This window comes from Bos mutus, chromosome 8 (assembly GCF_027580195.1).
Source record: "Bos mutus isolate GX-2022 chromosome 8, NWIPB_WYAK_1.1, whole genome shotgun sequence".
NCBI lineage: Eukaryota > Metazoa > Chordata > Mammalia > Artiodactyla > Bovidae > Bos > Bos mutus.
The window spans coordinates 89,127,411-89,155,064 of NC_091624.1; the positions used below are offsets into that span (position 1 = coordinate 89,127,411).

The 27,654-nt window shown below is 42.0% G+C and overlaps 2 protein-coding genes and 1 pseudogene across 2 annotated transcripts; all 3 read right to left on the reverse strand.

Moving 5' to 3' along the window:
* Window positions 1-13,291: 13,291 nt before the first annotated feature.
* On the reverse strand, window positions 13,292-14,007 carry LOC102270408 (interferon omega-1). Its single transcript, XM_014479985.2, has one exon. The coding sequence runs from the start codon at window positions 13,877-13,879 to the stop codon at window positions 13,292-13,294; it is 588 nt and encodes a 195-aa protein (XP_014335471.2). The 5' UTR covers window positions 13,880-14,007.
* A 4,959-nt stretch (window positions 14,008-18,966) lies between these two features.
* On the reverse strand, window positions 18,967-19,536 carry LOC102266466 (interferon alpha-B). The gene has a single exon (XM_070376137.1). The coding sequence runs from the start codon at window positions 19,534-19,536 to the stop codon at window positions 18,967-18,969; it is 570 nt and encodes a 189-aa protein (XP_070232238.1).
* Window positions 19,537-26,580: 7,044 nt separating this feature from the next.
* LOC138988993 (interferon omega-1-like) lies at window positions 26,581-27,051 on the reverse strand (annotated as a pseudogene).
* Window positions 27,052-27,654: the final 603 nt, after the last annotated feature.

The following is a 27,654-nucleotide window of genomic DNA, read 5'->3' on the forward strand; positions in this document are numbered from 1 at the left end:
AGCCTCTATGACTGCTGTTATTTCAGCTCTTTGAGCTGAAGTTTCCTGTGTTTCTAAAACCTTTTGGTGATTTTTAGTAACTATGGAGGCTTTACCGTTTGCTGACCCATCAGTAAAGGCTATCTGAGCATTTGGAATAGGAGATTGTTTACATCTGACAGGAAAAATAACTGGATGTCTGGATATAAAATTCAGCAAAACATGTGAGGGTAAATGATGCAAAATTTGGCCAAAATAATTTCCTATAGCAATCTGCCAATCCTCATCAAACATTAGAAGAGCATCAAGTTGTTCTTTATTATATGGAATTACAATTTCTGATGGCTCTTTACCAAATAATTAAATGCTCCGCTTTTTTCCTTTAATATCAAAGTAGCTGTCAATCCTGGATAAGAAGCTGCTACTTTTGTAGTTTGAGCGGGAAGATGGACCCACTCTAGGGGGCCGTTTTGCCATAAAACCAATTTTTTGTCTGGCTACCCAAATTACACCTATGGGGGTTTTATGGCAAAGGAATTGTCAACCAGTTGTCAATTTAATTTTTTAAATTTTTAAAATTTACATTTTAACAACATAAATTTAGAGATATGTTAATTTAGGTCTAATGTTTAGTTTAGGTCTCTGTATAAATTTAAATAATAAATATACAACCTCCTTATCTCATTTTGGTATACAGATATACCTAAATGCAAAATGTATTTATATATGTATTTATACATGGCAACAAGTATAAACTTATTGACATAATCAATATACTTGAATTAATCTTTATAAGTAATATGTTAAGTAATATATATTACAGCAATACAACACGTACACAGCTAATACCAACCAACACAAACCAATGTACTGCAATAGTACATGTCACACATATATAATTATACAGTATATAGAACATGTATCACCACAGCACATCAATCTATACCAATTAATATCAGCCACACACACATTATATTACTGCAATATACATTTAATTATACAGTATATGTATAATACGCATATATGGTATACATATTAATTTATATACAAATTAATTAAGTATAGGTCTATAAATAGAATTATGTATACCTTTATTATATTTTATTTATACCCATACCTAATTAGGCAAACTGTAATTAGGCAAATATATTTATATTACATATTTATAACAATATATAAAGTATTGTGAATTGTACCACCTGTTGATAACTAAGAAATTGAGAAAACCCTTCTCTGAGTGTCTCTTATTTGAGACAGCATGTCCCTCCCCCATAGGGTAGAGGGGAGCATAGGAACTACATAGGGTTGGAAAGTTCCACAGGTATCCTCAAACTGCCAATCTAACATTTTTGAACTTTTAACTACTGTGGGGCTTGAGGGCAAATGAAACAAAATTTGACCCTGAAATCTATCAGGCAACTTGCCAATTATCACTATTTTGTAAAAGACTTGCAGTTGATCCTTATTGAGTGAAATTATTATATTTGCTACTTCTTTTCTAAAAAGTTCCACACTTCTTTTTTCCTCCTTTTATAATTAATTGTGCCACCAAGCTGGGATAAGATAAAACTATTTTTCTTGGGGTCACTGGTAGATGGAACCAATGGGCCTTTTTGTCACAAGCACCCTGTAGGTGTATGTTTTGTGGGAAGAATAATTTAATCTCATCTTTTGGTAATATTAATCCTAATTAACTGATCATTTAAAGTCTCATCTACTTTAACAAGAGCTAACTCTGTCTCATTAGTCAACTTTCTCTTAGAACTGGAATTAGGATCAATTTTTAAGCAATCAAACAAAGGCTTTAAATCTGCAGTAGTCAGTTTTAAATGTGGGCATATCCAATTAATGTCCCCTAATAATTTTTGGAAATCATTTAAAGTTAGTAAACAATCTCTCCACAGCTTCAAAGGGGCATTATCAGTTTTTAAAACTTTTGGCAGACCTAAATATGAGAAGCAAGTAAAGAGGTGTTGCACAACATGCTTATAAGCTTCTCCAGTTATCGTTTTGTAACCTAAATCTAGTCTATAGCTTTTTAGATGACAAGCAACCATCTAATATTTGCTTGAATACTTCCAGCAACGGGGAACTCACTATTCTTCAAGGTTTTAAACTCTCCCTCACCTTTTTCTCTACAGCATTCCCACCCCGCATACCACTTTCTCTAATCCCACCAACTCATTTTCAGTAGTATGTGTTGGCTAGGAGCTGGGTCAGTCTTTCCCGGAAATGTTAAGAGACGTCTGTTCCTGTGTCCAATAGCCCTGACGTTTTAAATTTAAAGGCTTAGAAGCTGTAATGTCCTGTATCCAAAAGGCTAGATCACTAGATCTAAACGCTCTGTGGCTCTTAGCTTGAGAAGTCAAGTTTTTTCCTGTCTGATAAGGTAAAAGCAAAAACTGTGTTATTCTTTGACCTTTGTTAATTTGCACAGTTTTGGTAGGCAGCGAGATCAAAACTTTAATTTCTCCAATATAATCAGAATCTACTACATCATACACCACGGAAATTTCTTGAAAAGAAAGCGAGCTACGCCCTAGCTCAAGTCCTACAATGCCCTCAGGTAGGGGGCCAGCCACTCCCATTGGAATCGGAGCAACCAGCATGTCAGGGGTTAATACTATTGCTAAATCCCCTTACCGTTCTGCTTGGTCATAAGAGAAACACTTTTTATTTGTAGAATCCTTTTCTATTACGATTATTTTTCTTTCCTTTTTTCTTTTTCACTTTTTTCTTTTTATTTTTCTTTCTCTCTCTCTTTTTTTTTTTTTTTTGCTTGGGTGAGGCCCCCCTGAGGGGTTTTTCTGCAAGGAGCGGGCTCTGTATATTGTGTATTCTTTAAAAGCCCCTTTGTTTAAAAGAATTTTTTTTTTTAAATCTCTTTCAGCCTTAGGCAATGCTCTGGGAGGCTTTGGATGTAAACTGGGGAATTCCTAGGCCCTGGGAGGTGCAAGCGGAGGTGGGGTAGTCGCCTTAAATCAGAAATTGTTGGATAAATTTTTAAAGGTTTGTGTAGAGGGGGAAGGGGGCTCACCAGGGCGCCCGGCCGCAGCGTCCTGTAAGCCCTCTCCTTCCTCCGGAGGTAGAGCACAGTCTCCCTCCTTTCCTTCGTCAAGGGCAGAAAATATGATCTGCGCAGAAGGTGGAAACCCACTACCATCCACCGTTATAGCCTCTCCCATAGGTTATCCAACAGCCTCATGATGGGGGTCCAGAACAGTTTTAATCATATTTATAGGATAAGTTTTTAGTTGTTGTTGTTGTTTTTTTTAACCTTCACCCAAGTATCTAAATTAACAGTACCTTCTTCTGGAAACCAAGGACACTGTTCTTGTACAAATGAAAAAAATGATTGGTAGATTTTTTAACTTTGATTCCTCTCTTACTTAATAACTGCAAAATTACTCCTATAAAGAGCTATCTTTCATTTGATTCAGTGTTACCCATGTCAGAAAATTAAGTATAGTAGAAGATTTAGGTTTAGTTTTCAAAGATCAGGTTTCTTTCAACCTTTTAACTCTAGAAACCGGGTTTTATCTCAAACCCCTTTGACACTTTCAATAAAAACCGGGTTTTCTCTCAAACCCCTTTAACACTTCCCACCACTACTTGCCCTGTCTGTCCTACAGGGGGGTCCGCGGCACCCTGGGTGGGGGCCTACCGTCCCGTAAATTCAACACTTTTTCAATTCAACACTTTCTCAACACTTTTTCTGAGGTACCTACCTTCGAATTAGCCTGTTCCGGGCGCCACTTGCCGGGGGCCAGCCCTGGTGGATCCAGGGAATTCGAAGAGGGGGACAGCGTCCGCGAGGATCAGGAAACAACTGCTTAATTAAATGTTAATTAAGGATATAAAGAGTAATAGAATGAGGATAGCTCAGTGAGGAAATTCAGTGGAGAAAAGAGGCTGAGTAGCTTGGTTTACACGGGAGACCAATAAAACTTCAAGATAAGAAGTTTGCACCACTTACGTAGGCCGCAGGCATCCTTCCGTTCTCCCGAAGGAGAGGAGACACTGAGGCCTCCTCAGTCGGATCTTAGAAGCCCAGGCATAATTAGCAAGCATGGCGGGTTCCGTGCTCCAGATGGAGACTCAGCCAGAATTTGGGAGAAAGAACGACATGGTGAGACCAAGTTTCGGTGAACAAGGCCCGCACTTTATTTTCCAAAGTAGTTTTTATACCTTAAGTTATGCATAGAGGATAATGGGGGAAGGGGTAGAGTCATGCAAGGACAGCAGTTCCTGGTCCTAATCGAAGCCAAGCTTTCAAACTTATCATATGCAAAAGTTCAGGTGATTTACATCATCTTCTGGCCAGGAGGCCTGTTAACATTTTAAGAAACTTATTTTTCTCTAAAGGTGATTATTCCAAAGTCAGGCACCAGTCTCCAAAAAAACATTGGACAAAGCTGCATTCCTATAGGGCAAAGGTGAGGTGGGCTCAATCAAGAAAAGAATTAACTCAAGGGTCCAAGGTTACAAACATTGAGTTACTACTTACATTTCTATACACCCATTATATCAATCAATACACTGCCAAGGACACAGTAGGTAAGGGGTACGGAGCCTTAGCAGCAAACATTGGCTCAATAAGTGAAAAACCCTTCACCAATACAATTTCTAATCAATCTTTTAACTACTCAAAAGAATCTGTGTTTAGACAGTTTAGAACATCTCCTCCCTCTCACAGTTGGGAGGCTCTGAACAATCACATGTGGCCGAAAAAACCTATTCAGGTAGGCTAGAGGATTTCCAAAGGAGTTTGTAGGTTGAAACACTGTCACACCCAGGAATTATTAACTGGAGCTGTAAGCTAACTCTTTTTTCAGAGAGAGGTAGTGGGGGACAGCCCCCCGTAAAGGCAGAGGTGTAGGTGAAAGCACAAAGCAGAAAGTAGGCAGACTCTGGTTTTAGGGGTAGATGCTCGAGAATTTCCAGGGGGACTCCTGAGGCTACTCAATGAGCAATAGGTGGCTCTGAGAACCAGGTAGGTTCTCTGATGCCATGCTTTCTAAGCAAGGTCATTAAATAGGGAACATGGTAGTTTTCATTTTCTAATCATTTCTATAAACTTTTACTTCCTTTGTTGGTTTTTTGTTATGTATTCTCAATACAGTCAAATTTTCTTCCTTCTAGACTATTAATTTTGCCTTTTTCTGAGGTACTTCCCTTTCACTTTTCACTTTCAAGAATTGGAGAAGGAAATGGCAACCCACTCCAGTGTCCTTGCCCAAATGGATATTTTTCAATCAAATCGGAGAAAGGTCTTCAGATGTGCCCATCCAAATGGATATTTTTAAATCAAATGAGAAAGGATTTTTTGATGGACATTTGTAATTACACACGTTATTACCCTTTATCTCTCATGCATAAATGTTGCTCTCCTCTCATCCATGAACACATTTTTGGCTTGCTCTTAGGCTCCATTTTTCCCTCTTTGGTTCCATTGGAAGCCAGGCTCTGTCAGCTCTATGGTTTTCATATTTATAAGGGGTTTACCAGATCACTCTAGGAGTTAAGCTCTTGGAAACAAATGATGAGTTTTCTTTAGTGTTTGATTCATAGAAGAGGCTGATTATTATCAGTCCTTGAACTCCTCCCACATTTCTCTTCCTTCTAGAACACGTTCCTGCAAATCCCTGCCCTTCAGGGAACCGTGAGGGCAGGACCATTACAGACATCACCCTTTTTTTCCACCATTTTCTTACTGGAGACCTGTTGTCCTCCACAGACTGGGCCAATACCCCCACCAGAATCCTGGTTCTACTCAGGGAACATGGGTGAGGAGACTGTAAATCCAGGATAATTGTATTTTCCCAGCAGCACCTCACTCACAGGGAGAGATCACATGGAGCCACCCCCTGTCCTCTGGAGTGACTGAGTCCCCTTGTTCACCTGCTGGACTCCCTCCCTGAGGACAGGCTCACCACATCCTGAGGACTCAAAAATCTCCTTTCTGTGGAGGGCTCATTGATTTGTTGAGAAAATAAATTGTCTCCCTGAAACCCCAACCTCTCCCCTGGAGTTTTTGTGTGAAGGACCCTAGTTCTCAGTGGTGACCTCTTCTTCTCTGACCCGTTTCCCCAGGTGTCCAAAGTGTCAGCAGTGCTCAGATGCTGAGAGCAAAAGTGTGTTTGTGCAAGTTGGTGGAGGAGTTTCCAACTGCAATTATTTTACTTTTAGTAGATAAATAATATTTACTTTGCTAAGTATAGGTTTTATTATTCAACTCTTTTACTTAAACTGTTCAACACTTGTTCTGCTCAGAGTTTCTGAGCTGGAGGAAGGAGATTCAGTGATGGTATTGTCTCTTATTGGAAGCTTATGTCACAGAATCTAATGAGTTTCAGTCATTGATTCAGGCAGTTGATTCTACTGGGCATCTCTGTTCCTCTGTTTCTGTCTCCTCTGAGATTGCAGGGCAGTGAGACCCAGGGTACTAGATCAGGAGAAATAGCCTTCTTTCCTTTACTTGAGTGTAATTTTTCATTTAAACTTTTTATATACATTTAGTGATTTATTGGACAATGTTGGTATTCCTGCCTCTGCTCTGGTTGTATTTCATGATGAGATGAGAACAAGAAAGGGAAGTAAAGAGAGCCAGAAAGGCTGCATCTCTTTCACTTTCAAGATGTTGGATTTGTTTTTGTTTCTCTTTGCAACTTTCCTAGAAAGTAAAATTCCACAGTTGTTTTGTGGGCAAGAAGAAAACAAGGGTAAGTCTCAATGTCCTGAATATGAAAGAAGGGAAGTGGTTTTCCCCTGACGTAATGATGTATTATTCTGAGTTAGCAACTGCAGTGCAGCACAGCTGGGGAGTGGCTGTGGCAGAGGGGAAGGATGAGGCCAGTATGAACAACAGAAAGACTGGGACAGGGCTGCTTCTTACAGAAGCTCAAAGAAGGCCAAGTCCTGGGTCAGTTGACTGCCTTCAGCTTTGTAAGACCAGCTAGCTGATTTTCCTTTCCTTTAATCCACATGTGGTCAGTATCAGGGAGACGGAAGAGAGACAGGCAATCAGAACCCCAGTTGCTAGAACACAAACCCTTTCTGGCAGGGTTTAGGAGACCAGCCTTGCCTAGCATCTGTGTAGTTAATAAATCCACTTGGGTAATGAGAAGATGCTTTGAAAAAACTAGAATGACAGGGAAGTAAATGATTCCAAAAGATCCTGATCTTAATCTGGGTAATAGTAAAATTATGATATTAAAAATAATAACTGAATTTTATTGATTACTAACCCTAATGATCTCCCTAATATTCCAGTTTGTGATATGATCACATTGATGGGTTGGGTTTCTACAGGTTTTTTAAGAATTTTAAAAATATTTATTTTATGTGTTTATTTGGCTGGGGCAGGTCTTAGTTGAATCATGCTGGATCTTGGATCTTCCTTGCTTCATGCAGGATCTTTACTTGGGCCATGGGAAATCTTGCTTGCCACATGCAGGATCTAGTTCCTGACCAGAGATCCAGCTCAGGCTCCCTGCTTGGGAGCATGGAGTCCTGGCCACTGGACCATCAGGGAAGTCAAGGGGTAGGGTTTCAATATATGAATTTGGGGAACACACACACATTCAGTCTGTAACACAGTAATAAGAAGATACCAAGGTATTGTGTTTATGGCAAGGATTCATTAGGATCTATTTCATTCTTGATATTTATTTGAGGAGAAAGAACACATTCCCTGATGCTGCCCTCACTTTTTATGGCACATCCATCCTGAATTGTTTACTAAATAAATGTTATAAATGACTACTGTGAACCTGATTACCAAGGACCTACCAGACAAATTCCACAGACTGTGTGGCTCAAAGATGGTGACAAGAACTACAAACTCCTTGCAATGCAGGAGACCAAGGTTCAATCCCTGAGTCAGGAAGATCCCCTGGAGAAGGAAATGGAAATCCACTCCAGTATTCTTGCTGGGAGAATTCCACGGGCAGAGGAGCCTGACAGGCTACAGTTCATGGGGTCACAGAGAGTCAGACTCGACTGAGCGACTAACACTTTCACCAGACAAATTCCACAGACTATCAGTGTTCATCAGAAATGACAGTGACAACAGCGACAAATTCCTTAGCCTCTGAAGGGACTCACTTAATCCTTCCAACATAGTGAAACTGAGTTAATATTCTCCTTTCCAAGAGCCCCCTGCTAAGACTTTATTTGAATGAAATAATCTAATAATGAATTTGCAAATCCAGATTTCAAAACCTAATATGTCATTGGATTACAAACTTTCTGAATCCTCCACAGAAAAAACCCCTGATGGCACAATGTATGTAAAAAACTCTAATGCTTTTTTAACAGACAGGAAGGCCAGGGGTTTCCAAACAGAGGAAACAGGCTGCAAGTGTCAGACACTTTCTTTCTCTCTCTTCAGCAGCAGGAGGAAACAAACTAGTCTTAGATTTGTTCCCCTTCTCCATACACATTTAGAAAGAGGTTTCTCTTAAACTTCTGTGTTGCCATAATGACACCTGGTTCCACCTGAACTGAACTTTTCCCAAACCTTGAGCTAACCAATGCATTTTTCTAATGGAAATGTTTGTCTTAAGCTGATAATGTACTGTGTATTTACTCTAGACTCTGTGTTCAAGTCAGTTCCACCTAAAGGCTCAGAACCGACTTGACAAACCAGTATGTTACACTCATACAGTGTTCTCCTAATCTGTGTTAATGATACTGTATATTTGTTTGGAAATCTGCCTTTCTTCAAGATTCATGTCAATCGTGTTATGGCCAGGGATGACTCACCTGATGCCAATGTTATCTCATGCATGTTGTGGTGAGCCATTCTTAGTTTTAGACATTTGAGAGTCTAACTGTGCTTGACAAAATTAATAATTATAAAATAATCGTATTTAAGTGTCCAAGATGACTCATAGATTGTTAAGTGATCCTCACCATAAAATTGAGATACATGATGGACAAGATCCTTGAGAGTTATGACCCCTGCTCAGATTGGATTACAAACATTTCAGTGAATCCTCTGTAGAAAACCCCAAGCTGATGGTACTTGTGGATATAGGTAAAGCATACTTAATGCTACCAAATTACATGAATGTGGGAAATGACTGGAAGAATAGAAGACGACGTATGCTAACGGGTGAATTGTGAGGGATGGAGCAGAACATCCCCATTGCCATCAGCAGGGAAACAGGAGTCCAGAAACTCAGCACTTCCCCTGGGCCTTAGTGAAACAGCTCAGGTCCTGCACTAAGCTAAGCAGCCCTCCGAGCTCCTTTTGCTGCGCCCCAACGGCCGGGAGGGGGCGCCCGATCTCTCAGTAACTGACAGACCGGCGCCGCAAACCCAGCTGGACCCGCCTCCAGGTACAGCGCTGCCAGCTGGGGCATCGGATCCACGGGGAGAACTCGGGGTCGCCGTGGGCAGGAGCCGCGACCGGAGCGAGGCGCCGCCGGGGCCCAGGGAGCGCTTGGGGCCGCGGGAACAGAAAGGAAACTTCTTTTCGGGCCGGACTGCCCAGGGGAGCTTTGCCGCCGCGTCTCTCAGAGCCTTTGATTTCTGCACCTCCAAATTCTAGATAAGCTACCTGCCCTTCCATCCATCCCCCTTCCTGGGAGAAGATTTTAGCCAGAGCGATTTAACACACCGGTGCCGGTTTATGCTGCGATTGATGGCTGGAAATCACAGCATGTTGTGGTATGTTTTCAGATTCAGGATTGCTCTGGAGTGAGTGAAAATCCAGTGTGTCTGGAGGAGCCTGGTAGGCTGCAGTCCATGGAATTCTCCAGAGCCAGACAGGACTGGGTAGCCTTTCCCTTCTTAGCAGAGCTTCCAGATGGCTGAAAATCAGAGCAGGTTGATCTTTACCAGCTTTTCAGATTCAGGACTTGTTTATGGGGAAAAGGCCTAATTCAGGGAAAGGGGAAAGGTATCTACAATCTGGACAGAAATCTACTAGATATTGGGACCCTCCAGTGGGAAGGAAGACTTGGGGACAAAACTGAGACTTAAAAAGAAGCCCCTAGGTAAAGAGAAAATTATTTCATTTAATATTAATATAAATGGTTAATTTCTCCTGTAATGTTAATTGTTGAAAATGTTTTAAAAAATATAAGTCTTAAACTCACATCAAATTGAAATATTTTCCTTATGCCACAACAGTACTTTTAAGTTCCTGGCTTTAATGGAAGCAAAATCATCAGTAATGTTTTCAAAATTACTTTTTATATATCTCTCTTCATCTGAGGGAAATGCCATATTTGACAAATTATGACCCAGTAACTACTTTAAATAACCAATCTCAGTTTACAAAATCCTTTTTTCTTCTCATTTCTTTTAACCAAGGGTCATCTATTAACATTTTTTTTTTTAGTCAGTTTTTCATTGAGAGTTTCATTAACTTTTTCAAAATGTCAAATCATATGGATAAGTTGTTTAAAAAATTGCAATTAAAATGCTTTTGATTTCAGCATAATGTGTGCTCAGTAGACACCAACTGTGAAATAGGCAGTTGGGCATATGATTCCAGCATGTGTCTTTGGAAGACATCACCATCAAGATAGATTTTTAAAGGCCTGAAAACTAGAGCAGGTCATGACCTAGTTCATCAGTTTGAACAGAAAACAGTTCTGGGCCCTGAACACAGGAAAACCACAAGTGTCTTTGTCACAAATGAAACTCAGACTGGATACCAGCCAGATGGCAGGAGTGCAGTGTGAGTGTGGAGCCTGGGATCTGGTTGAGGACCTTGCAATCTGTGTGTCTTCTAGCTGGAGATCACGGAGTTTGAACAAAAATGAATGATGACCTTCTTTACGTGGGTAAAGTGACAATGCAAGAGCAGTGGGTGCATCTGTGCATGGATCAGAAATTCACAGAAGAAACCTGCATTTCCAGTGGATATGATGGGGAAAGGCTGTCACCTATCCTAGTGCACTGGTCTTAAAACCAACGTCTCAGCTCCACAGCTCTTCTCTCAACTCTACTCTGTGATGCTGGGGCTCCAGTTCCTTCCAGTACATTTCTCCTTTGCCTGCAGATTGTTTTTCTTTCCCATACCAGTTCCAAGGGTGGACTAGAAGGCTGGAAGGAATTTTCTGTTTTCCTGACTGGAGTATGACTGATAACAACCGAGCATCAATTAGGAAAAGGAAAACTAATGGTTGCTGCTAGATGCCATGTGTCACCAGTCAGATTGGCAAAATTAAAAAGGATGATAAGATCCTGTTTTGGTCAATGATGTGAGAACATATAAGAGCTTATATGGTCTTGAATGTGGATTAATGTAGCCATTGTTGTCATGGACAGTTGGCAGTATGCATGTGCAAGGTTTATGTATTTTGACCAATAAAATTGACTTCATGGCCCCTTGTTCAGAGAAAGACTCTCGCTTGGGTATAAGACACCTGCATACACTTGTAGCAGTCTCTCCTCAAAGGCACTAATTTCTGAGAAGGACCGACTCTAGGAGGTGACACTGCCGGCACTTAGGGACTGAAGTCTTCACGGAAAACAACTGGGATCAAACCCAGGACAGCCCAGGGCTGGAGAGCAGAGCCTCACCCTGCATGGCCCTTGCTCTTTTCTTCCTGCCTCTGCTTTGCTGCTGAAAGACTGAAACCCAACAGCGAGTTGAGAAGGTAATTTTAGAAATGTCTTCAAGAAGTAGTAGAGTTGTACTCATACTAAAGAACAAGAAACATTATTAATGAGTCATGTGTGTGATTTTCTGCAGTCCTATGAGATCTCTATGATTTCCCTATTATTCATTTTTATAGTAGATCAAAGCATTTTCTACTAATCCTTCTTTCTCAAAGAATTTCTGTGACTTCCTAAGAATACTTCTAGAAGTCTGAAACACAGAAATTGGAATTGTCTTCAGCATTGAGCACAGGAGAGTTCACACACTGAATATACTGTGAAACTAGCACCCAAGTTAAATATTTTTACCAAAGACCCAGCATCTTTCCAGTGCTGCCTTTCAGTCACTGCCTCAGGCCAGCTGTCCTGCCTCCCTGTGGGCAGCTACTCTGGGACTCTCCCTGTCCTGATTATTACTGCCAGGCACACTTTTATGCTTCTTGTAATATGGGCTCATTGATCCAAACAGTAGTCCTATGAAAACTACTCTTATTTTCCCCATATTTAAAGAAGAAGATCAAGATAGAATGCATGCCTGCATGCATGCTAAGTTGGTTCAGTCATGTCCAACTCTTGTGACCCATGGACTGTAGCCCACCAGGCTCCTCTGTCCATGGGATTTTCAAGAAAGAATACTGGAGTGGGTTGCCATTTCCTTCTCCTTAGTGTTTGTGATATTTTGCAGGGTCACACTGCTGTTAAATAGCAGAGCTGCAATTCAAAGGTTTTGAAACTTCTAGAACTCTCCTTTCACTTGTGCTCTCTTCCAGTGATTTCCACTCAGAGAAACTTTGAACCAGAAACCATCACAGAACAGAGCTCCTGTGTTGGAGGCAGTGAAGATATAGTGTAAGGGAGTGGATTGTTCAGTAAAGCAGGACTGAGGAGAAGGTGGGAGGAAGAGTAATGTCAGGATCAGCCACTCAGCACCACATGTTTGCAGCTTCTCTGGAGGAGGTGAGTCCTCCCCCCACATACTGACACCAACCATTCTTTGCTGATTGGGTATAAACTAGTTATACTTGTGACTTGAGGGCTAATCATTTACCACCGTTTCAGAGACTCCTTTCTACTTTTTTTTTTTTGGGTGGAGAGGGCTGCACTCCACAGCTTGCAGGATCTTAGTTCCCTGAGCAGGTATCCATGGCACCTGAGCTTCTCACACTGGAAGCATGGAGTCCTATCCACTGGACTGCCAGGGAATTCCAGGAATTCTACCTTTTGACAATCATTTCCTGAAAAGTGATACAACTATTCCATAGTATAAATGGACAAATGCTATTCCACGATAGGTTTATGTAGACAAAATAAAGTATTTAGTTCTTCATAATGAAAAAACAAATTTACTTTCATAAAATTTAATAAATAAAACAAATTAGAAGATTAAGGAAATGAACATATTTTCTAAATTTTATTACAATGCAGAAAAACATTTTTACATGAAAATATAAATATGATGAGATAAAAGAAAATAAATACATAAATAAACATAAATAACATCAGGGCAGTCATCCCTATGGACTGATCCCCGTGCAGTTGAATACTTTTTATATCTACTTTCTTATTGCTACTGAGAAAGTACTATTGATTGAATTCAGGAAACATTGTGGCTAAAGCAGAAATCAGAGTCTTCTGAAATGACCTCAGGGGAGCGTGCAAGGGTGATGTGGCATCTTAGTCAGTGAGAGTCATGTCAAGGTGAGTTCAGGTCTCCATCCATCATTCTTAACCTTTCTTGCAAGCTGGTTGATGAAGACAAGGATCTCATGATTTCCACTCTGACGATTTCCCAGGCGCAGTCGCTGTATTCCTTCTCTTTCAGGTAGACATGGATGCCCTGGAAGTACCTCTTCACGGCCAGTGTGGGGCCCGTCCTTCCCAGGGAAGAGTCTTCCTCTCCCATCACTTGCCCCAGGCAGGCGTCCAGGTCGTCCAGCTGCTGATGCAGTCCAGTGCAGAGCTGCTCCAAAAGGATGGTGTCCCAGGCAACAGAGGAGCGCTCTGTGTGGAAGAGGTTGAAGGTCTGCTGGAGCAGCTCGTGGAGCACAGAGATGGCCTGGGCCTCCTGGAGCTGGCTGCCCTCCACCATCTCCTGGGGGTAAGCGAAGTGTTTTCTTTCCTGCAGACAGAAGCGAGGAGAGAGTCTCCTCATTTGGCCCAGGAGCCTGAGGTTCTGCCTGCCAACCAGCACGTGGTTCTGAGACAGGTCACAGCCCAGGGATCCTCCAGGGCCATAGCTGACCAGCACCAGGGCCATCATTAGAGAGAGCACAACGGCCATGGGGAAGATTAGGCTGCTGCTGACCTGGCTGAGGCGGCGTCTGGTGGAACCTTGAGGTAGGTTCTCTGACGCCACTCTTTCTAAGCAAGGCCATTAAATAAGGAACATGGTAATTTTCATTTTCTAATTGTTTTAATACACTTTCACTTCCTTTTTTGATTTTCATTTATGTATTCACAATATGATCAAAGAAAATGTCATCAGTTTAAAGTATTAAATTTTACCTATTTCCCAATAACTTCAAATGTACCCATCCAATTGGATATTTGTCAATCAAATGAGAACATTTTTATTATTCAACAGTTTTACTTAAACTGTTCAACACTTTTCTGCTCAGAGTTTCTGAGCTGGAGGAAGGAGATTCAGTGATGGTGTTTCTCACTGGAAGCTTATGTCACAGAATCTAGAGAGTTTCAGTCATTCATTCAGGCCGTTGATTCCACTGGATATGTCTGTTCCTCTATCTCTTTCTCCCTCTGAGAACAAAGGATAGTGAGAACCAGGCTACTGGTTCAGGGAGAAATAGCCTTCTTTCCTTTACTTGAGTATAATTTTTCACTTAGTTTCTACATTCTTTTAGTGACTTTTTGACCAGGATTTGTCTTGCTGCTCCTGCTCTAGTTCTAATTCACGTTGAGGTAAGAACAATAAAGCGAAGGGAAGAAAGGCAGAGGGGCTGTATCTCTATCATATTTAAGACTTTAGTTTTTTTTGTTGTTTCCCTTTGCCATTTTCCTAGAAAGTAAAACTCCACAGTTGTTTTGTGGGCAAAAAGAAAACTAAGTCTGAATGTCTGAATATGAATGAAGGGAAGTGGTTTTCCCTGACACAATGATGTCTTCTGAGTTAGCAAACTTCAGTGCAGCACAGCTGGGGATGAGGCTGTGGCAGAGGGGAAGCATGAGGCCAGTGTGAACAACAGAAAGGCTTATTGCTGGGCCATGGCTGCTTCTGACAGAAGCTCACGAAGGTCAAGTCCAGGTCAAGTGACTGTCCTTTGCTTTGCAAGATCAGCTACCTCATTTTTCTTTCGATTAATGCACGTAGGATTAGTTTCAGGAGAGAAGGAAGAAGTCAAGCCCATCACCTAACAAGAGATGGACAAGTAGAATGCCAGTTGCTGGAATACTAACCCTCACTGGCAGTGTCTTAGAGACCAGCCTTGCTGAGCATCTGTCTAGGTAGTAAATCCACTCAGGCAGTGAGAAGATGCTTTGAAAAAAACTAGAAGATGAATTAAATGATTCCAAAAAAACTTAAGATAATGAAATATGAATTAAAAATAAATGATTGCCAAAACATCCTGAACTTAATTTTCTGGATTAACTCTTAGGGTACTTACTTATACTCCTGGAGAAAAATATAAATCTAGAGAAATGAACTATTCCAAATAGCAAAGATTCAAGGTGGTAAGCCCTACTTTCTATGTATTTAAACCTCTTGAACTTTCTTGTGAGCTTGCTGCTGCTGCTGCTGCTAAGTCGCTTCAGTCGTGTCCGACCCTGTGTGACCTCATAGACGGCAGCTCACCAGGCTCCCCTGACCCTGGGATTCTCCAGGCAAGAACACTGGAGTGGGTTGCCATTTCCTTCTCCAATGCGAACAAAGAAAAAGCAGGTAACAGTTTCTCACCACATGAGTTCTGACGTTTCTCCTTCAGGATGACAATGAAAACATCTTTCCACATCAGGTTCTGCAGAATGAAGTCTCTACCCACTGCAGTCTCTGACCTCCAACACGCCCTGATAGGAGTTCAGGGTTGAAATCAGGAATGAGGCACTCTGTGCTCTGGGAAAACTGACACAACAGGCCTTCTGATAGTTAAATAATTTCCAGAGAAAATTGATGAATCCAATTTTACAACTTCTCATGGGTAGAAAAGCTTTAAAATCTTTCAGAGAGACATCTGTTCCTCCTGATTCTCAGCCACTTTCTCCCAAGGTGTGAGCTTATCTGCACGTCACCCCTTCACCACAGTCGCATGCATACTGACCTCCTCTACGTCTGTGGAGCAGTTCCTCAGAGCTGGGGGGAGGCTGTCCTCTGGCCTGTAGTCCTCAGCAAGTCCTCCCAATAAAATGAACTCTGGGGAGTCATGTTTTTGGGTGTGTTTTTTTTTGGTTGACAAGCACCCCTTCCAGGAGACCTCCTCAGGTAACCTGCTGTTCTCATTCTCAAGGAAGACACCTGTGTTTCTCACCTCCAGTCCAGCCGGGTCATCCTGGTGTCTACTGATGGAGTCCAGTGAAGAACCGCTACTCTATTTCCCAACTTCAGGTCAAGATGTGGGTGTTGAGGAGGCCTGTGTGCGACCAAGATGGAAGTGCACGTGTGCTTCCTGGACAGAAGCAGTGAACATTTTTCTCCTTGGCAGGGAGAAACTGGCTTGAATTGTGAAGTAAGCCTCAAAGCCTTGTATAGTTATCTTTTTAAAAAATTTCTAGCTCAACCTATTAAACATCATTAAGTAATACTATAGAACTGACATGAAAAGATTATTTAGAAAATAATTTGTTAATGAAATGATATTTTTAGCAGTAATATCAGAATGTTTTTTACTTTTTTAGGACCCTTATCCTCAGGAAGGTTTCCAAACCTCTCAATGTACTTTACATGTTCCCTGAGGGGCCTCCATGGTGGCTCAGTGGTGAGGAGCCCACCTGCCAATAGGACCACATGCGGTCCTAGAGGATGCGCACGCTGCAGAACAGCTGAGCCGTGTGCCGCAACTATTGCCCTGTGCTCTAGACCCCGGGACCCCCACTACCAAAGCCAAGTGCACCGGAGCCTGTGCTCCCCAACAAGAGGAGCTACCACAGTGAGAAGCCTGTGTACCACAAGTGGAGAGGACCCACCTTTGCCACAAATAGAGGAAAGTCCAGGCGGCAATGAAGACACAGCACAGTGAAAAATGAATAAAAAATAAAATTATTTCAAAAGTCCCTCCAACTTTACATATAGCTACTGAGTGCTGTATGTCCCAGCTGGAACGAAGAGAAAGATGACTGATTCATCAATGTCCTGAAGATTGCCTACATTAAATCCATGAATTTCCACAAAGATCTTTGTTACTTTGAGAAATTGTATTCTTCCAGTGTGCATGTTACTAACATATGTCCTACAAGGAAAGCTCTGTCCCACTGTTGCTAAACGTATTAAAAGCCCTGCCTGTGCCCCTTCTATTCAATCTTGTTTGATTTTGTTTGTCTCTCAGAGATGCAAAGACACCTTGATGGAATTTAAGAACTTCCCTGGATTGCATTGTCCCCAGGCACCTCTTGCCCTGCTGTGTGATAACTTGCTGGGTCCTAAGGAAGAAACAAGTCTGCGGCTGTGACGGGAGTGGCCCTCGTGCCTTCCAGGACTCTGCAGGCTGCTGTGCTGTGAACGTCACCCGTGCTGGGGACACAGCTGGTGGCCAGGCATTCGTGCTCTGTCTCTGTGCTCTCAGCATCGCTTCAGTCTTCTCAGTCTCTGAACAGGAATGTTGTGGAGAAGCACTTGCCTCAGTGTAGTTCATCTGTGTTGTTCTGTGTCCTGAGGACCTGCCGCTGCTCCACGAACACTTTGAACATCTCTGTTCTCCTTCCAAGTTCTCAAGCTGCTGCTGACTTTCAACTCCAAGTGTCCAGTGTTTTGGGCTTTTCTCAAATGAGATTCCTGAACCAGGTGAGTTCCTCCTAGTGCAACCAGCACATGGATTAGCCTAGGTAGACACTCAGAGGAGAAGGCAATGGCACCCACTCCAGTACTCTTGCCTGGAAAATCCCACAGACAGAGGAGCCTGGTAGGCTGCGGTCCATGGGATCACAAAGAGTCGGACACGACTGAGTGACTTCACTTTGACTTCTCACTTTCATGCATTGGAGAAGGAAATGGCAACCCACTCCAGTGTTCTTGCCTGGAGAATCCCATGGATGGCGGAGTCTGGGGGGCTGCCGTCTATGGGGTTGCACAGAGTCGGACACGACTGAAGTGACTTAGCAGGAGCAGATCCTCCGAGGAGCCCCTGGTGTCTCCACCATTGTTCACTGTGGGGCGGGGTTCCCTCTATTTACTGTGTTTCTCTGGGAGGCTGGACAGTCTGGACCTGCAGTGCTTGGCAGGCAGAGCAGGTGAAGTCATAGGAGAGTGTCTGACAGATCTAGAACTTTCACTCAGGTTCCGCTTTTAGTTGGTGGTTTGCAATCGTAAGGGGAAATTGACAACCAGAAACCATAATGGAGAAGAACACAGCTGTATGAATGCAGAAGACACCTTCATGCATAGTGAATGAGGAGCGCACACTGGGGATTTCTACACTGGGAGGAAGTGAATGACTGTGATATTTGAGTGTAAGGATAAGATATGCACCTGACCTCTCGCCAACTGAATACCACGTCTTCAAGCATCTCTACAATTTTTTCCAGGGAAAAAAATTCCACAACCAACAAGAGGCAGAAAATCCTTCCCAAGAATTCATCAAATCCTGAAGCATGGATTTTTGATGGTTGTTTTTAGGTTACTTTTTTTTGAAAAAAAATCAGAGTTACAAAAAGCACTGGAGTGGTTATGTTCCCTTCAAGGTCCTCAGAGCAACAAAAAACATAGCTAGAGCTAGAGTATTTTTACTTCTAACATGCGAATCCTAAAAAGGGCTCAAGGAATCATAAAATGCAATTTTTAATCAAGCTGCCATTCAGGCTTGGTGGCTCTGTTTTAACGAAAAAACAAAGTAAGTCTTTTACAGTAAGAATTTAATAAAGGAAGAAAAATCATAAACTGACTAAATACAAAATATACATTTTCCCATAAGTGTACATACATAATACTTTATCAACAAAATAAATATTTATAAATAGTTAAATAAATATTAAAATAAATAAATAAATGTCCAAGTAGTTAAATATGTAGATAGATGAGCTTCGGCATCTGTTTTGCCTATAGAGTAGAACATGATGTTACTTAATATTCCAGAAATCATTTGACATATTGATTCATTTCAGGGTGCAATGACAGCAGAAATGAGAATCTTCCACATGGCAGTGCAGGAGGAAGTGTGGTCTGTTGGTCCATGAGAATCATTTCCTTGTTGAACCAGGTGTGTGTCAGTCCTTTCTCCTGAATCTCTCCTGCAAGTTTGTTGAAGAAGAGAAGGTTCTCATGACTTCTGCTCTGACAACCTCCCAGGCACAAGGGCTGTGTCTCTTCTCTTGCAGATAGAGAGTGAGTCTGTGAAAGTATTTCCTCACAGCCAGGCTGGAGTCCTCCTTGAGCAGGGGAGCCCCTCGCAGCCCCTCCTCTAGCCTCAGACAGGCTTGCAGGTCAGTGAGCTGCTGATCCAGTGCAGCGTGGAGCTTGTCCAGGAGGCTCTCATCCCACGTGGTGGCCGAGCCCTCTGTGCTGAAGAGCTGGAAGGTGTGCTGGGTCACCTCGTGGAGCACAGAGATGGCCTGAGCCTTCTGCAACTGGCTGCCACCCAGCGCCTTCTGGGGGAATGCAAAGTCATTTCTGTCCTGCAGGCAGGAGGAAGGGGAGACCCTCCTCAGTTGTCGCAGGAGTGTCAGGACCCTCCTGTTGGGCGGGCTGTGGGTGTGAGGCAGGTGGCAACCCAAAGAGCAGATGGCGTTGCAGCTGAGCAGCAGCAGGGCCAGGAGGAAGGACCAGGCTGGGGCCATCGGGGACCTTGCAGATGCTTCTGCCCTGGGGCAGTGGGTGACTCTGTGAACCTGCTCTCTAGATTCTCTGAAGACCTTCCTTCAGGCCTGTGTCTTAAATAGGAGCCCATGGTTTCCACTTTGTGAAAGTTCCCTCTTATTTTCTACTTTTGTTTTTGCTTTTCAGTTTGCACTCTCCAGTGGGTTAGGGCAGCGCTACCCAATCATTTTTTTTTTCATGTTGCTCTTCTTTCTTCTGCCCACAGAGCCTTTTAGGTATTTTTTCTTAATTGCCCTGCACTGTGAAATTTTGATAACACAGATATACTGTGTATGTATTTATGTACTCTGTGAATATCTTTTCTCTGTACGTAGAAAAAGGAGGTGTAAATCTTACTCTTTGTATTCAGTGTAGTTTAGAATTACATAAAAATTTAAGCTATAATTTAAATTTAAAAGCTACTGAATTTTATTTTTTCTTTATAAACTCAGTTTTCAGAGTGATTTTTAATGTCATATGTTTACTTTTATAAGTAGGTATGTATCCAATTACATATTGAAATAAAATTTACATAAATACTTTTAATAATACCAAGATATAGACATACTTAAAAGTCATTCAAAGCTGCTCAAATCATTGAATAACTTAAAAATAGTTCTTTAATATTTAAACTATTTATCATTGAATTTTCTTCATGTCAGAAAATAATTTTTAGTTTTACTGCCTGCTACATATTCATCTGGATATTATCAACATTTTTTCTCTTTAATACTTTGATATGTTGAACCATCTTTGTAGAATTTTGTAAGAAACGATAATATTTTTTGTATTTTATTTACAAAGAAATTTTCCATTTTTATTTAATTTCTGGACCCCAAATCATACTGACCTTCAAACATAAGCAACATGCATGAGATGGACAATGGTTTCTCAGAAGTACAGAAAGGGAAATTCTCACAATGTGACTTTGAGATCAAGCAAATGATGGAAAGTCCTCCAGTTACCTTAGGTTGTACCATCTAGTCACCTTAGGTTGTACCACTGATCTTGTATACAATTTGTTTATATTCCATAAACTCAGTCTCAATGCTTCTCTTATGTATGATACACAAGAAAGACCAAAGACAGAAATAAATACTAAGGGGTTAGATTTTGTTGTATCAGGTTGAGCTTTGATGTGTAATACCTAATCATTGTAATGACAAGATTTGTTCATATTCCAGAAAACTAATGTCTGCATGCGTGGAAGTAGCATTATCACCAGTGAGAAACCATGATTTAGGAATCACCATCCATGTGAATCTTTCTCTCTGTTCCTTTGCATTAAATTTCAAATTTCCCAAATGACTTTCAAGTTCCAATCCAAGTCTATTGTTTTCAAATAAAAGGAAATCATCTTTGTAATTAATTCAGAATGGGGTAAATATTGATTATTTCATGGGAAGATTTAACTTTTGGCTCTGCTCCTGAATTCTTTTTATTTTACAGTGGATTTTATGTTGTCTTGTCCCCTTATGTTCCAAACTTCAAATAAGAGATATGTGGCCATCTTTGGCAAATCAGCTCTGTAGTGACTGAACTCTGTCTTCTTCCTGTGGTATCCTCTGTACCAGGCCCAGTGTAATCGCTCAACAAGTTGTTTTGTGGTTATTTATTTACTTATTCACTTCTGGATGCACTGGGTCTTCACTGTTTGCCCGGACTTCCGTCAGTTGTGGCAAGTGGGGATCGCTCTTCCTCGCAGTACCCGGTTTTATTGCTGTGCGGTCCTCCTCAGGCTCTAGCGTGCAGGCTTCAGGAGTTGCAGCGTGTGGACTCTAGAGCAGGGTCTCAGTAACAGGGGAGCACTGTCTTAGTTGTTCCGTGGCAGGTGGACACTTCCTGGACCAGGGATCGAATCTGTCTCTCCTGAAGAAAGATTTTTCTTCACTGCACCATCAGGGAAGTCCTCAACAAGTAATTGTAGCTAAAGCACTTTTTCAGATTTCCTTCTACTACTGGAAGGCGTTTACAAATGACCCAGCTATTTTTCTTCATCTGGGCCCTATTTCCTGGAATTATAATAGACAGCGTCTGGTATTTCCACTCTATTCCTGCTGGTACCAGTCATACTGAGTTTGTTGCTAAAACCAGTAGGAGTCTCCTTCCTTGAAGGCACATGTGGTCTGGGGATTCAAGTAGCAAGTGCCACACGCTTTTCAGCCTTTGCCCAGCACTATGTTAAACTCCAGAGAAGGCAATGGCACCCCACTCCAGTACTCTTGCCTGGAAAATCCCATGGATGGAGGAGCCTGGTAGGCTGTAGTCCATGGGGTCGCTAAGAGTCGGACACGACTGAGCGACTTCCCTTTCACTTTTCACTTTCATGCATTGGAGAAGGAAATGTCAACCCACTCCAGTGTTCTTGCCTGGAGACACGACTGAAGTGACTTAGCATAGCATAGCATATGTTAAACTCAGGAGGATGCCTCACCCCTAATTGTCCTCAACTAGGTCATGATTCCAGAAAACGTCTACTTCTACTGCATTGACTGGGCTAAAGCCTTTGACCTTGTGAATCACAACAAACTGTGGAAAACACTTCAAGAGAGAGGAATACCAGGCCACCTTACCTGCCTCCTGAGAAACCTGTATGCAGGTCAAGAAGCAACAATTAGAACTGGACATGGAACAATGGACTGGTTCCAAAGTGGGAAAAGAGTACACCAAGACTGTGTACTGTCACCCTGCTTATTTAACTTATATCCAGAGTACATCATGTGAGATGCCACGCTGGTTGAAGCAGAAACTGGAATCAAGATTGCCAGGAGAAATATCAATAACTAGATATGCAGATGACACCACCCTTAAGGCAAGAAAGGGAAGAGGAGCTAAAGAGCCTCTTGATGAAAGTGAAAGAGGAGAATGAAAAAGCTGGCTGAAAACTTAAAACATTCAAAAAATTAAGAACATGGCTTCCTGTACCATTGCTTCATGGCAAATAGATGGGGAAACAAAAGAAAGAGTGACAGATTTTATTTTCTTGGGCTCCAAAATCACTGCAGATGGTAACTGCAGACATGAAACTAAAAGACACTCGCTCTTTGGAGGAAAAGCTATGACCAATCTGCTGCTGCTGCTGCTAAGTCGCTTCAGTCGTGTCCAACTCTGTGCGACCCCAGAGACAGCAGCCCACCAGGCTCTACCGTCCCTGGGATCCTCCAGGCAAGAACACTGGAGTGGGTTGCCATTTCCTTCTCCAATGCATGAAAGTGAAAAGTGAAAGGGAAGTCGCTCAGTCATGTCTGACTCTTAGCGACCCCATGGACTGCAGCCTACCAGACTTCTCTATCCATGGGATTTTCAAGGCAAGAGTACTGGAGTGGGGTGCCATTGCCTTTCCACTAGACAGCATATTAAAAAGCAGAGCTGTTACTTGGGCCTAAAGGTCTGTATGGTCAAAGCTATGGTTTTTCTAGTAGTCATGTATGGATGTGAGAGCTGGACCAGAAAGCTGAGTGCCAAAGAATTGATGCTTTTGAACTGTGGTGTTGGAGAAGACTCTTGAGAGTCCCTTGGGTTGCAAGGAACAAACCAGTCCATCCTGAAGGAAATTAGTCCTCAATATGCAATAGAAGGACTGATGCTGAAATTCCAATTCTTTGGCCACCTGTTGTGAAGAGCTGACTCATTGGAAAAGACCCTGATGCTGGGAATGATTGAAGGCAGGAGGAGAAGGGGACAACAGAGGATAAGATGGTTGGATGGCATCACTGACTCAATGGACATGAGTTTAAGCAAGCTCCAAGAGTTGGTGATGGACAGGGAAGCCTGGTGTGCTGCCGTTCAGGGGTCATAAAGAGTCACCAGTGACTGAACGACTGAACTGAACTGAGGTCCTGACAGAAAAGAACTTGCCGGATGTCATACGCAGAGCCATGTATCTGAACTCAAACTCTCCCTGATGCTCATAGCTCACAGCAATGAGCAGGCAGTTTACCACAGTACTCTTTGGTGGATCTTTACCGACATGGCAATTACTACTACACAGGTCAGGAAGCAACAGTTAGAACTGGACATGGAACAACAGACTGGTTCCAAATAGGAAAAGGAGTACATCAAGGCTGTATATTGTCACCCTGTTTATTTAACTTATATGCAGAGTACATCATGAGAAACACTGGACTGGAAGAAACACAAGCTGGAATCAAGATTTCCGGGAGAAATATCAATAACCTCAGATATGCAGCTGACACCACCCTTATGACAGAAAGTGAAGAGGAACTCAAAAGCCTCTTGATGAAAGTGAAAGTGGAGAGTGAAGAAGTTGGCTTAAAGCTCAACATTCAGAAAACAAAGATCATGGCATCTGGTCCCACCACTTCATGGGAAATAGATGGGGAAACAGTGGAAACAGTGTCAGACTTTATGTTTCTGGGCTCCAAAATCACTACAGATGGTGACTGCAGCCATGAAATTAAAAGACGCTTACTCCTTGGAAGGAAAGTTATGACCAACCTAGATAGCATATTCAAAAGCAGAGACATTACTTTGCCAACAAAGGTTCATCTAGTCAAGGCTATGGTTTTTCCTGTGGTCATGTATGGATTGAGAGTTGGACTGTGAAGAAGGCCAGTGCGCTGAAGAATTGATGCTTTTGAACTGTGCTGTTGAGAAGACTCTTGAGAGTCCTTGACTGCAAGAAGATCCAACCAGTCCATTCTGAAGGAGATCAGCCCTGGGATTTCTTTGGAAGGAATGATGCTAAAGCTGAAACTCCAGTACTTTGGCCACCTTGTGCGAATATTTGACTCATTGGAAAAGACTCTGATGCTGGGAGGGATTGGGGGCAGGAGGAGAAGGGGATGACAGAGGATGAGATGGCTGGATGGCATCACTGACTCAATGGACATGAGTCTGGGTGAACTCCGGGAGTTGGTGATGGACAGGGAGGCCTGGTGTGCTGCAATTCATGGGGTCTCAAAGAGTCAAACATGACTGAGTGACTGATCTGATCTGATCTGATCTGACCTGAGATACTTCAGAGACTCCTCACAAGGAATGGTGAATGATCATTTCCATGCTCTTATTTTATTCCATTGCATGGCTGGTGAGCTTCATTTTAGTTTGGCTTCCAGTTTTTGACATGTAATAATTAAAGCCTTACAACAGGTTGAAAATCTAGAGTTTGGATCTGAATCCCTGGTCTCCTTATTTTGCCTACTAACCTGCTCATTTGTTTTTGCTCAGTGTGACTATTTTCTTCCTTCTACATTCCAAGCATGTAGACTTTAAAGACCTTTATGTTCTGAATGGTTAGGACCCCACCAAAGTCATATCATGAGGTCGTAAACCCTAAAGTAATGATATCAGGTGACAGACCTTCTGGGAAGTGATTAGGGTGTGAGGATGGAGGCCTCACAAAAGGAAATAATGCCCTTATAAAAGAGATGGATAAAAACTAGTCCCTCTCCTGCCCTGTGATGATACGAGAGAACTCTGCTGTGTGAGACCTGAAGCAGGCTCTGACCACGACTGGACCAAGCTGACACACAGTTCTTGGATATCCAGACTCGAGAACTAACTTTGAGGAATACATTTCTGGTCTTTGCAAACTACCCAATCTATGCTATTTTGTTGAAGAAGCTTGAATTGTAAGATATTACATGCCCTGTTTTATCCTCAGAATACCTCCGGAGTCTGTAAAATTTCTGAAGGGAGAGAAATTATCTTACTGAACGCTGTTTTCTTGAAGTCTAGTCTGGGCTGTAACATTTCTTGAGCTCAATCAATATTCCAGTAACATCAATTCTCAAGGATGGTAATGATAGGAGAAACAATAAACCCAATATCTATTAGATAGATATGATGTGATAACACAATAGTTTAAATATTCTTCATGGTTCTACCAGGGAGGATATGATGAACTACTGTGTGAGAGAATTTTTAAAGATCATTTGCAGAAATATTTTCTTCAAGTTTGCATTTTCAATATTTGAAAAGTGTAGAGTGGAAGACCCACTGTCCACTTTTAGTTCAGTGATTCTCAAGTACTTGCAAGGAGCTGCCTGATCACTCTTTCCTTGTCTCCCTCAGGTAATAAGGAAACACTTTGTCTACACTTGTAGATGTTTTCCTCATTGGCCTATGCCTTTGGGAGTCAACCTGAATGCTTCTTTCAAATAGTCTATGATGCTGTGAACTCTGAGTGACAGCTCTGTCATCTTCCCCAAGCTGAAACTGTGATATAAGAGTTTGTCAGAGTGTGTGCAACAAGAACATTGGATTTCCCCTTGCACACCCACCCAGAGCTTCATTAGGAAAAATAGTCCAAAAATTAAAAAATGGTCTTGTGCACTGAACTTTGTATTCTCTGTTTTAATCATCCAATTATTTCCCAAATTTCTTTGCAATAAGACTCCCATGAGATTAAGTTCAGGCCGTGTAATGTGAGAAGTGCTATTACCCCATCTAGTCCTGGTCCTTGGAAGCATCCCATGTGATCCAGCAGACTTTTCTCTTTGCCTTCAAGGAGAATAGACTCAAGTGCTACAGGCAAATTTGGAGTCACAGGTTGATGATGGAAAAATGCAAAACAATGGGGACCCATGTCCTCAACTCACTTTTTGGAGGAGAGCAAGTTAGAAGATTCACCTGATCAAGAAGGCCTGCATTGTGCTCTCAAAAAAGGAAAGAAAAGTGTCCATTAGAATCAAATTCTGACACTTTGCTGTTTACCTGTTACAGAGACTAAACATTAGGTTAACTGACAAATACCTTTAACAACATATTCTCTTAACTTTTCCATAAAAAAAAATAAATTTCATATGTTGAAAATAGCAAATACCCACAAAACACATAAAAAGATCTTTTACATTATGTTATAAAATTATTTATTTAAGAAAAGAGATTGCGATTCTCTGTCTAAATATTTTTGTAAAATTGTGATTTTCATTTCAGACATTTTTCAGCTTGTAAGCAAACAGATGGTCACTTTGGAGGCTTAAGCAAACAACAGTCTGATTGAATGAAAAGTTGTCACAAGTGTAATTTTCATTGTATCTGTCGAATTATTTTGAGGATTCTTACATGAGGGAAAGGCACTTTTCAATTTCCACTCTGACAACCTCCCAGGCACAGGGGCTGTATTCCTTTCCCTTCAGGTAGAGATGGATTCCTTGGAAATACTTCCGGACAGCAATTCCCAAATCGGGACAATCCAGAGTCACTTCTTCCAGCTGTTCCAGGCTCTGATTCAGGCTGGAGTAGTTTGTCGAGGAGGGCGCTGTTCCAAGCAGCACAGCTGCTCTCCGTGGTGAAGAGGCTGAGATCTGCTGGAGCATCCATTGGTGATAACAGGTGCCTTGAGTCATCTGGATTGGGGTGATATTCTCTCTTCTCCAAGGAAACTTGAAGTGGTGTCTGTGGTCTAGGCATGACTGGGAGGGGATCGTTTTCATCTGTCTCAAATGTATGAAGATTTCTTTGTTGTCCAGAGGACAAGCAGGAATGGAACAGAGCATCACTCCTGCCACTAGCAAATAGATCTTGGCCATAGGGAGTTTCCACAGTTTATTGGAAAACTATTTATAAACTGGAAAATTCTGAAAGAGATGGGAATACCAGACCACCTGACCTGCCTCTTGAGAAACCTGTATGCAGGTTAGGAATCAACAGTTACAACTGGACATGGAACAACAGACTGGTTCCAAATAGGAAAAGGAGTACATCAAGGCTGTATATTGTCACCCTGCTTATTTAACTTATACGCAGAGTACATCAGGAGAAATGCTGTGCTGGAGGAAGCACAAGCTGGAATCAAGGTTGCTGGGAGAAAAATCAATAACCTCAGATATGCAGATGACACTGCCCTTATGGCAGAAAGTGAAGAAGAATTAAAAAGCCTCTTGATGAAAGTGAAAGAGGAGTGTGAAAAAGTTGGCTTAAAGCTCAACATTCAGAAAACCAAGATCATGGCATCCGGTCCCATCAGTTTATGGCAAATAGATGGGGAAACAGTGGAAACAGTGGCTGACTTTATTGTTGAGGGCTCCAAAATCACTGCAGATGGTGATTGCAGCCATGAAATTAAAAGACGCTTACTCCTTGGACAGAGGAGCCTGGTAGGCTACAGTCCATGGGGTGAGTCGGACAAACCT

Excerpts from the sequence above, each read along its gene's own strand:
- LOC102266466 (XM_070376137.1), bottom strand. The coding sequence starts at position 19,536 with ATGGCCCCAGCCTGGTCCTTCCTCCTGGCCCTGCTGCTGCTCAGCTGC.
- LOC102270408 (XM_014479985.2), bottom strand. The coding sequence starts at position 13,879 with ATGGCCGTTGTGCTCTCTCTAATGATGGCCCTGGTGCTGGTCAGCTAT.